Source organism: Salvelinus namaycush, chromosome 6 (genome assembly GCF_016432855.1).
Source record: "Salvelinus namaycush isolate Seneca chromosome 6, SaNama_1.0, whole genome shotgun sequence".
NCBI classification, from domain to species: Eukaryota; Metazoa; Chordata; class Actinopteri; order Salmoniformes; family Salmonidae; genus Salvelinus; species Salvelinus namaycush.
The window spans coordinates 38,580,074-38,591,574 of NC_052312.1; the positions used below are offsets into that span (position 1 = coordinate 38,580,074).

At 42.3% G+C, this 11,501-nt stretch overlaps 2 protein-coding genes across 3 annotated transcripts; one reads left to right on the forward strand and one right to left on the reverse strand.

The window, feature by feature from the left end:
• The first annotated feature begins 3,734 nt into the window (after positions 1–3,734).
• Positions 3,735–5,230, forward strand: LOC120049969 (protein LLP homolog). Its single transcript, XM_038996515.1, has 3 exons — positions 3,735–3,828; positions 4,315–4,545; positions 4,626–5,230. The coding sequence occupies exons 2-3, from the start codon at positions 4,326–4,328 to the stop codon at positions 4,793–4,795; spliced, it is 390 nt and encodes a 129-aa protein (XP_038852443.1). The 5' UTR covers positions 3,735–3,828; positions 4,315–4,325; the 3' UTR covers positions 4,796–5,230.
• On the reverse strand, positions 5,219–11,469 carry LOC120049968 (hematopoietic lineage cell-specific protein-like). 2 transcript variants are annotated; one of them, XM_038996513.1, is made up of 15 exons: positions 11,343–11,469; positions 10,389–10,469; positions 10,113–10,186; positions 9,585–9,714; positions 8,099–8,209; positions 7,939–7,993; positions 7,717–7,827; positions 7,483–7,593; positions 7,338–7,393; positions 7,128–7,197; positions 6,860–7,008; positions 6,608–6,793; positions 6,314–6,485; positions 6,153–6,221; positions 5,219–5,976 (listed from the first exon to the last, which is right to left on the reverse strand). In XM_038996513.1, the coding sequence occupies exons 2-15, from the start codon at positions 10,467–10,469 to the stop codon at positions 5,843–5,845; spliced, it is 1,509 nt and encodes a 502-aa protein (XP_038852441.1). In that variant the 5' UTR covers positions 11,343–11,469; the 3' UTR covers positions 5,219–5,842. The 2 variants fall into 2 exon arrangements, with proteins under 2 accessions (XP_038852441.1, XP_038852442.1); XM_038996514.1 differs by lacking the exon at positions 7,483–7,593 and having other exon boundaries at positions 5,222–5,976.
• Between the last annotated feature and the right edge of the window lie 32 nt (positions 11,470–11,501).

An 11,501-nucleotide genomic window follows, 5' to 3' on the forward strand; every position in this document is an offset into this window, starting at 1 on the left:
TTAGGACTTTATAACTGTGTTTAGGACTTTTACAACTATGTTTAGGACTTTTACAACTATGTTTAGGACTTAACAATATGTTTAGGACTTTATAACTATGTTTAGGACTTTATAACTATGTTTAGGACTTTATAACTATGTTTAGGACTTTACAACTATGTTTAGGACTCTGTAACTATGTTTAGGACTTTATAACTATGTTTAGGACTTTATAACTATGTTTAGGACTTTACAACTATGTTTAGGACTTTATAACTATGTTTAGGACTTTATAACTGTGCTTAGGACTTTTACAACTATGTTTAGGACTTTTACAACTATGTTTAGGACTTAACAACTATGTTTAGGACTTTTACAACTATGTTTAGGACTTTATAACTGTGTTTAGGACTTTTACAACTATGTTTAGGACTTTATAACTATGTTTAGGACTTTATAACTGTGTTTAGGACTTTATAACTGTGTTTAGGACTTTTACAACTATGTTTAGGACTTTATAACTATGTTTAGGACTTTATAACTATGTTTAGGACTTTATAACTGTGTTTAGGACTTTTACAACTATGTTTAGGACTTTACAACTATGTTTAGGACTTTATAACTATGTTTAGGACTTTTACAACTATGTTTAGGACTTTATAACTATGTTTAGGACTCTGTAACTATGTTTAGGACTTTATAACTATGTTTAGGACTTTATAACTATGTTTAGGACTTTATAACTGTGTTTAGGACTTTTACAACTATGTTTAGGACTTTTACAACTATGTTTAGGACTTTATAACTATGTTTAGGACTTTATAATATGTTTAGGACTTTATAACTATGTTTAGGACTTTATAACTATGTTTAGGACTTTATAACTATGTTTAGGACTTTATAACTATGTTTAGGACTTGTGTAACTCTGTGTTGTTTGTATCGCACTGCTTTGCTTTATCTTGGCCAGGTCTTGGCCATATCTTGGCCAGGTCGCAGTTGTAAATGAGAACTTGTTCTCAACTGGCCTACCTGGTTAAATAAAGGTGAAATAAAAAAATATATATGTTTAGGACTTTATAACTATGTTTAGGACTTTATAACTATGTTTAGGACTTTACAACTATGTTTAGGACTTTATAACTATGTTTAGGACTTTACAACTATGTTTAGGACTTTATAACTATGTTTAGGACTTTATAACTATGTTTAGGACTTTATACTATGTTGTAGTAGCCAATAGGTTAACTTTGATTCCTACTGTTCATCTGAACACACCTAGACCTGAGCACAAATACAACTACTGTTATATTAGTATGTACACCGTAGGCTATTTCATTTAAACTTGTAAGGAATACAACTCTGCTTTTGGGTATCAAATGCAGAATATTTCTATTAACTTGGCAGAAGAGAGTCTATTAGCCTTTTACATACAGTCACAGACGAGGCTTTCCTTTTTGTCTTCCTTGAAAGGATAGCCCTCTTGTTTACTCTGCCCTCTTAAGACGGTGCCACCTGCTCTCCTGTGTGTGTGTATGTGTGTGTGTGTGTGTGTGTGTGTGTGTTGTTTAGACCCTGCCTCTTTCTAAACATGATGCCTTGGGACTTAATTACTCTTCACACACACAGACCCATTCTCCGCAGTAATAGGGTCCTAATTGGGGGAGTCAAAACACTAATACCACCATCGGTACGGGGACCTCAGCTGGTTGTCAAGGGCGATGTCACCCAGGCCCAGATTCACAAAACCTTCTTAAGAAGAAATGTCTTATTAACTGACCTTTTTACCTTAACTATAGACTAAAGAAGAAAGTGAAACATTAGTTGCTATTCCTCAAAAACGTTATTGGAAATGTTCTTGTGCTATTTCTTCTCCTTTTCTCCTTAAGCAAAAAGTTAAGAAGAGATTCTTGAAAATAAAGCTTTTGGAAATGTTCTTAATTCCTAGATAGCTTGTCTTAAACTCAGGGCTGTGAGAGAATAAACTCATGAAAGCAATTGAACATGTTTAATTCACTCACAAACTTCATCTGAAAGTTTAAGTATTGATTATTTTAAACCCAAGAACATGTTTAAGAACAGTAATCTCTGTACGAAATATGCTAACATGATTGCCATTGCTAGCTAGATAGCTAGCTAAATCAGTTGCCTAGCAACAAACATCTTAAGAAGATTTGTAAGAAGATATTTGAGAAGTTAGTATGAAAAGCATTGCAGTGTTGCGGTGTCACTACAAAAAAAAAAGATCCAGGCTGTGTCACAACTGGCCGTGACCAGGAATCCCATAGGACAGCGCACAATTGGCCCAGCGTCGTCCGGGTTAGAGAAGGGTTTGGCCAGGGGGGCTTTACTTGGCTCATCGCGCTATAGCGACTCTTTGTGGCGGGCCAGGCGCCTGCAGGCTGACTTCAGTCATCAGTTGAATGGTGTTTCCTCTGACACATTGGTGCAGCTGGCTTCTGGGTTAAGCGGGCGGGTGTTAAGAAGCGTGGTTGGCGGGTCATGTTTCGGAGGACGCATGACTCGACCTTCGTCTCGTTGGGGAGTTGCAGCGATGAGACAAGACCGCAATTGGAGCACAATTGGATATCACAGAATTGGGGAGAAAAGGGGGTAAAATTACAACAACAAAAAAGTTGGTGTTTTTGCGTAAGAAGTGTTTTGTGAATCTGGGCCCAGGTCAGTATGAGGGATTTCTGTTTTCCCATTTCTTTCCCATCTCACAAAAAAAATGGGTTTTGACAACCCCCACTGTGGGTGTAGGCCAGGGTCAGTGCCTGAGTTTGTATTCTCCCCACCAACTGTTTACTTTGAAGGTGAACCAGGAACCCCAATTTCACCCAAAGCTCCAAATAGGTTTTTGTCCAGATCCTGGATCTTTTTTTATGGGGATGACAGGACCTTCTTGCCGGGCATGGCTCCTGCTGTGCCAAGCTGCTATTTTAGCTCACAGAAGCTGAGGGGCCGGGCTGAGGAGGGACTGCACTGAATAGAATGTTCCTCTGGGATGGGAAGAGGAAAGAGGGAGCAGTTGGGGCTGGTTGGCCTCCACTTGAGTGAGCAGGGAGCCGAGGAAGTCAGCTGGGAAAGTGCGGGGCTCAACTCACATCTCCTGGGGAAGAGTGGAGGCCTACTGTATGTAGGGCCATGCCCCAAGTGGGGCTAAAATAGGACCTGCCCTTGGATTTTATACCCCAATCGGTCTCATGGGTTTAACTTGATGACGTGCAGTCCCAGAAGAAACTGCAGTCTTGCAAATTCTCCATTCGAAATAGTACAAAGACATTTCAACCATGCCATGCCAACAATAATGTATTTATCTTGAATGGTTGTAGTTCATTCAATTGTTGTGATGGTATAACATATAATTTCTCATTTACTGTACTCACATACTTTGCTTTTCGTTTACCCTTTGTTTTTGCAGACAGAGGTTAAAGTGGTTCAACACATTTGTTCTGGAGCAGATGTGAATTTGTGGATAATTGGATGATCATTAATGAGACTTAGGTCGCTTTGGCTTGCAGTATAGAATGAGCTCGCCATCTCCTGGAAGAACTGCGAACTGCATCAGAATAGCTGACAATGCGTATCGATAAATTGAGAATTAAGTGCATCAGGAAGACAGTTCGTCAGTTATCCACCACTGATAATATTTCACATTAAATATGTAGGTTATAGGTTTTCGATTAAATAAATACTAGTTCACAGTATGATAGTAAATTAAGAAGACGTAAATTGTCGCAAATGTGTCCAGCATAACGACTGTCTGACATGCTTTACGGTTGTCGAAAATACTTACACGTGTGTGCTGCCTGCTTATCAACTGTACGGAAGATACATCTGCGTCTATGTATGTTGACAGTCTTTTATTAATTACAATACCATCAATAGGAGTAAATTGAGTATACCGAATACTAGTTATTGAAGTACAAAAACATTGAATGGAATAGGCCGATCGATTGTTCTAAAACAATCAATTTTCTTTAGCAGTTTAGCTAGCTATTAGCCAAAAGCTAGCAAACTTGCCTGTTTATGTTGAGTCTTGCACATTTAAAAACAGTAAAATCATGGATAGTTTAACGGCAGTTCATCGTGATTAATTATACAAGAACCTCGATTTATGATTGAGGGGGATTTGGGCTATACGTATGTCTTCGCTGGCTAGCTTATGTGGCGTGATGGGAGTTGATGGCATGAGTGTTGTTTATATGAGCCAAGAACTCGGTCATATGTATGGCTAGGCTCTGCAGAGACTGTCACTGAACTAGAGTTAAAGCCAGCCGGGATGTCTTGTGCAAGTGGATCTGTGTTTCCATTATGTAACCCTCTCTTTCAGAAAACCTTAAAATGGCCAAAAGTCTGCGAAGCAAATGGAAGAGGAAGATGCGTGCAGTGAAGAGAGCGAAGAACGCCCCTAAGGAACTGGCTCGGTTGAAGCAAGCCTTAGCCCACGGTGGCACAGGAGAGATCTCCATGAATGACATTCAGGACATAGCTACAGTGGTGCCAGCTGCCAAGATAAAAGAGAAGAAAGTGGATGTAGACATGGAGGGAGAGGAAGTCGATGGTGAGATCACACACAGATCAAGCATTTTGTATGGTTTCCTATGTCTTGAGTTTTGACACCTTTTTGTTTTTGCATTGCAGATGGGAAGATGGACATGGACAGCAAGCGCAGTAAGACGACCCAATTGGACGAGCACGGACAGTACCCAACATGGATGAGCCAACGACAGGCCAAGAAACTGAAAGGCAAACGCATGACAAAGAAATCAGGAGGAAAGGCCAACAAAAAAAAGAAGGGCATTGCCTGGTAGCCTGGCGAAAAGGACTTCTGACACACACATGAGCATTGGATACATGATCTTTGTGGACTTGAGTTGCCTGCATTGTGTTCAAGTTAAATGGTGATATGAGGCAAAGGATCTATATTGTGCAACCCATTGTCTGTAAGCTAATTTTAATGTATGATAGAAAACAACAGAGTTGTGTTGTTGGGCACAATACTGCATTGACATACTTCACTTGAATGGAAGCCATGTTTTCTTATTGCTGTGGTATACAGAAGATGGTAGATTCTTTACATTTTACCCTAATAATGCTACCTGTTGTTGTTAGCTCCATTCCTGTTTGATTTGCTCCTCTTTCTGTAGCCTAGCCCATCAAAGACATTCATTATACATGCAACAAACTGTCCGTATAATCTTCTGGCTGTCACAGAGTAAATAAATGTGTTTCTGTACATTAAGACATTTTATTGATTACATGCAGTTGATTCTAGAAATAACCTTTTTAACCTGGTGTTTCAGATATTATGCTTTTCCAAAGTATGACAATGTAATTCAAGTTAAGGGTTCCATCAATAGCCAAAATACAATTCTCTGCGGTTAATTACTGTTTTTAAACAAAACATTCCATAGCTAGATGACTTACATAATCCTTTGAAATGCAAGTGTATAAGGATATTCTGGAACATTTAGCAATCAGCGTTTATAAGGGGACGGGCTGCATCCCACCCTGAGCAATATGAAGCACAATGACTTATCCATTATATATCATGACTACTGACCGGATATAAATCAATTGACTAGAAAACACATGGGGAGAATCTGAATTGTATACTCCTTGTGTCCTCTCACCTCAAAACCCATCGGATGAGAAAGCCAGAGGTCCCTCCCCTCTGACCTCCTCCAATGGGTATTAAGAAAGTGAGGATAGAGGAGTATGCATTTGAGATGCTCCCATGGTACAATCAAACTATACCTGTCAGATAGGATCAATATGCTGATGTTCCCCCTGTGTAAAGACCCACAGGTCCTATGGGCTCAGGTATATGTCTGTGTTGGAGACTATAGGCACGCTCACTACATCATTTTCACGAATGTAGCAGGGAAAAGTCCAATGCGTCCGTGACAGTGTCCCTTCCACCAGCCTTCGTCCACCATCTCTATGTTGGTGATGACATCATCCGGGTTGAAGGAGATCTCATCATCTGCCTCTTCATGTGTGAGAATAACATTATTTTAGGATTTTGTCTCCGAAAGGGTTTATAGACTTCTGTGTTGAGCAATGTTTAGCATTGATTTCTGTATTGATCCACAATGGAAGTAACATCACAGTATGACACAACGATATGATATCACAACGCAGTCATTGATACAGTAGACTACCTACCTCCTTGGTAGTCATAAATGGCCACTGCTGTCTGACCGCATGTCAGGTCCTCATAGTCATTATCCACAGCTGTAGAGGGAACACATGGAAGGGTCAGTCTTTGATATGACATAGTAATGGGTTACCCAACCCCTCTACCTCACTGGGTGTGGCACACTGACCTGGATCAGGTTCTGGGAAAGGTATTGGTGAGATATCCTCATACTCTCCCTCATCCTCCTGCTCTGGTTCTGATGGGGTCTGCTCCTGAGGTGGCTCCGCCTCCAGCAGGTCACTTGACCGTGGGGGCAGGCACGGGGGCTGGTCATAGTCTGGCTCCTCCTCCTCTTCCTCCTGAGACCACAGAAAAGGAGTAGGTGTGAATTTCACCAATTCATTTTGTAACGTTGCAGTGAAGAAGAATTGGCAGTTTTTATGTCATCAGTGAGTTGCATTGAATTAAATCAGATATTTACCACTAGCTCAGGTTCATCTCTTGGTATCTGAGGCACTGCCCTGGCAATGGGCAGCTGTGGTGGTTGGGGCTTCCTGTTGGTCTCTGGAACAGGTGGAGGTCTCTGCTCTTCAACAGGTGGAGGTCTCTGCTCTTCAACAGGTGGAGGCTGATGCTGCTCTGCTTCCTCCTCCCTGCTGTTCTGTTCCTACAAGAGATACATACCACTGTGTCAGTGTGCATGTTTAATGGAGTAGCATTTTTATTGCAGTACCTGTTGTCTGCGTCGTGCCTCCTCCTGCTCTCTCTTCTCTCTAGCCTGTCTCCTGGCTCTCTCCTCCTCCGCTCGCTTTCTGTTCTCCTCGTCTGATGACCGAGCCAAGTTCTCAAAGCGAGCCTTCAGGTTGCCTGCCCCTGCACTTGCTGCACAGACAGACCGGTAAAGCAAAAATGTAATTTTCCTCTTTGAACTTGAGAACTAAATGTTTAGCAAGCAGAACAACTTCAGCCCTTCTATGAGGAACTATAAAGCGCATACTTACAAGCCTCCAATGGTAGTGTCTTCTCATAGGCAGAGGTAGGGGATTCCATGTCTGTGAAGGCCACTGCACTCTATAGAGCGAATGGGGATTGGGGAACCATAATTCCAATCAATGAGTAAACGTCATAGTCTGAGTGTGTTTGTACAGGTCAATGTAAAATGCGTAAAGAATTACTGTCATCCTGAGTCTTGAGGGTCAAGAAAGACTCACTTTATCCATGCGGTCTGTCTGGACTCCATAGCGTCCCCCAAAGCCCTTGGCATAGTCTGAACGTGGAGATCAAAGGTCAGTTTAATGTGGACATGGTCCTTGACTTTTACAAACACAACTGTGGTTACAACTGTGAGTAACTGACCTTTCTGTGACTCGTGCTTCTCTGTCTCTCCCTTGTAGTCGTAACCTAAAGCAGCCTTGTCCACTTTCTCCTTCTCCACCCCAAACTTCCCTCCAAAACCCTTTGAATAGTCTGAAAAGCAGGGTCAGAGGTGAGGGTGAGGTTGTTTCAAATATGAATTAGAAATCTAATATTAATAATTGACCATGAAACGTTTCTACCGACAAACAGCCCACAGTACAGTACCACTCTAACCTTTCTGAGACTGGTGCTTCTCTGTCTCTCCCTTGTAGTCGTATCCCAAGGCAGCCTTGTCCACTTTCTCCTGCTCCACCCCAAACTTCCCTCCAAAACCCTTTGAATAGTCTGAAAAGCAGGGTCAGAGGTATGCCAGGAGTAGCTGGGTAGGATAACAACACGCAGTCGACTTACTTGGAAATCAGAAAGTATGTGTATTAGACGTCCTTAAGGCTGTACCTTTCTGAGATGTATGCTGCTCCACCTCTCCCTTGTAATCAAAACCCATGGCAGACTACAGGAAGAGAGAAGGAATGTTCATTATCAGGACGATCCCTCACCCTGTTCATCAAATCCTGTGATATCTTTGTATTTGTCAGTAAGAGTATAGTTTCCTCACCTTATCCACACGGTCTTTCTGCACTCCAAATTTCCCCCCGAATCCTCTCTTTGCATCGGTCTGGGATGAGTGCTGCTCCACCTGCGCCACGTAGCCATGCCCCACTGCCCCCTGGGTAATTACACACACATACATCAACAAAGGAAACGATCTTTGATAAACTGTTGAAGTCCATAAAAGTTGCAATAGGTCAGCACACACAACTGTACTGTCTGACAGCATACATTGTGGGGTGAGCAGCACTGCATTAGAGGAAGCCTTGTGCTTGATGCGTTATTTGCATTCGACTGAAGACCATATGAGCGAAATACACTATATATACAAAAGTATGCGGACACCCTTTCAAATGTGTGGATTTGGCTATTTCAGCCACAACCGTTGCTGCAAGGTGTATAAAATCAAGCACACAACCATGCAATCTCCATAGACAAACATTGGCAGTAGAATGGCCTTACTGAAGAGCTCAGTGACTTTCAACGTGGCACCGTCATAGGATGCCAACTTTGCAACAAGTCAGTCCGTCAAATTTCTGCCCTGCTAGAGCTGCCCCAGTCAACTAAGTGCTGTTAAAGTGAGTGTGGAAACTTCTAGGCGCAACAATGTCTCTGCTGCAAAGTGGTAGGCCACAAAAGCTCCCAGAACAGGACCGCAGAGTTCCAAACTGCCTATGGAAGCAACATCAGCACAATAACTGTTCATCCAGAGCTTCATGAAATGGGTTTCCATGGCCGAGCAGCCGCACACAAGCCTAAGATCCCCATGCGCTATGCCAAGCGTTGGCTGGAGGGGTGTAAAGCTCGCCGCCATTGGACTCTGGAGCAGTGGAAACGCGTTCTCTGGAGTGATGAATCACGCTTTACCATTTGGCAGTCTGACGGACGAGTCTGGGTTTGGCAGATGCCAGGAGAACTCTACCTTCCCCAATGCATAGTGCCAACTGTAAAGTTTGGTGGATGTGGAATAATGGTCTGGGGCTGTTTTCCCTCTAGCTCCAGTAGAGGGAAATCTTAAACCTACAGCATATGACATTCTAGACGATTCTGTGCTTCCAACTTTGTGGCAACAGTTTGGGGAAGGCCCTTTCCTGTTTCAGCATGACAATGCCCCCGTGCACAAAGCGAGGTCCATACAGAAATGGTTTGTTGAGATTGGTGTGGAAGAACTTGACTGGCCTGCACAGAGTCCTGACTTCAACCCCACATTTGGGATGAATTGGAACAACGACTGCGAGCTAGGCCTAATCACCCAACATCAGTGCCCGACCTCACTAATGATCTTTTGGCTGAATGGAAGCAAGTCCCAGCAGCAATGTTCCAACATCTAGTGGAGTCTTCCCAGAAGAGTGGAGGCTGTTATAACAGCAAAGAGGGGACCAACCACATATTAATGCCCATGATTCTGGAATGAGATGTTCGACAAGCAGGTGTCCACATACTTTTGGTCATGTAGTGTATGAACATCACATGATGACATGTTACAACCTAACCTTGTCCATGCGGTCTTTCTCCACTCCAAACTTCCCTCCGTAACCGTAAGAGGCTTTGGGAGCCTCCGCTCGCTCCTTCTGCTTCCCCACCTCATGCTCCTGGGACACCTTCTGTCTCAGCTCTGATACACTGGGAAGATGCAGGGATCACACACACACATGCATGGAAATACACACATGCACGCATACACACACACCAGAACTTTGTTGCATAAATCTATTTCCATTTTACATTATCTGCTGACCCCGGGACTACATAGTTACACTAGTCTGTGGCTAACCCTTAGATTTACTCAGTCACCAACCCATATTTGGTAAGTTTCACTGCTTGACAGCCTACACACTGTTCTCACTTCCTTTTCCTGTTTCTACAGAGCTAAAGCAGCAATACACAGCTGAGCTAACCATCCCCCATAGCTCTCCAACAGCATAATACACCAATCATACTGTGATCGGTCTTTGATGTGTAACTTCTGGTCTGGCCATCTCAGGCTGACCACCCACCCCCAGTTACTGTTGAATGTTTACCTGATGTGTTCTTTTCGACCAGACCCCTCAATGGTCTTGGCCCCCCATCTCTGTTCCTGTTCTGACACATCATTCTGAAACACAGAACCCAAGTCCTTCTCATCACCTAACTGTAGTCTGAAGACCAAGGTGTCGTTGAAAACAGAACTGAGGCGGTTACGCACCAAGCATAAACAAAACATTAATTCCACTGGGAGAAAATATTGATTAGAGAGTGCCTTAGTAAATACACTAGCTCCATAAGGAACCTCGGCTTCCTCCATCCCAGTAGCTAACCTCAAAGTCAGGGTCGGTTTCCCAGTCGTCCCCCTCTGCAACCTTTAAGCTCACGTTGTGTCCCACCACTGACTTCCACATCTAGGAAGAGAAACAAAACAGAAGATTTGTACTGTAAGTCTAAGTATAGTGTATGTGTAAACACAAGAGGGACCACAGCTTGCTGGTCCCTGGTGTAAAAACAAGTTGAGAAACACTGCTTTAGTGAACACTGAATGTACCTTATGAACAATCACCTGTACCTGCAAATACAAATAAGCTTCAAGGCATTCAACATTTCCCCTTTGTCAGTGGAAAAACTGACAGCTGACTACAAGTATAGTCTCATTCTGCTGAGGTCACAAAAGAGGAAGTTGAGTTATTTATACCGCACTGAGCTGCAGTGCTCTCACCATAAAATAACACACTATCATCATTAATGAATAGTTTAACAAAACACAAAGTAACCTGATGGAAGTGGGGGGTATCTTACAACTGTCCAGACTCAATTTAATGTAGGGCAGCTACCCGATTGTACCACACAAACTGCAGTCAGTTACACATTCAAAGTCTGGTATCTGCGCATATATCTAAAGGTTGTACATTTGAGGGACATGCTTTTGCCATTTTGATTTAGTTAAAAGGTAAAAAAAAAAACGGTGATAAAAGGAACCATCTGGCTTATATTAAGTCACCTGTTTAATGCGTGCATTGTCTGAAAGTGCACTTACCCAATATACTAGTAAAACTAAACATAAGTTGGCTATAATTTACACAGTAACTATTTATATCTTCTAAGTAGGCTAGACCTTCCTTTGATTCAACTTTGAAACAATATAACATAACGTTAGCCAATGATGAGATCAGTACAGAACTAATCGGCAACTTCCTGAAAGACACGTTTAGAAATTCTAATATCAGTGATAAATACTTAATTCAAACAAAGAAACATTATTTCATGGTAATTATACGTACCTTTGCGTTGCCAGACAACTTTCCTTGATGTAATAATGTCACAAATGTATATTTTCACAAGTCTCACCCAGAACGAGGATAGAGTCACGCAAACTGTTGATATAGGAAATAATGCGCGTGGCCGATGATATGCAAGTAGCTACGGGCTTGCTACTGTAT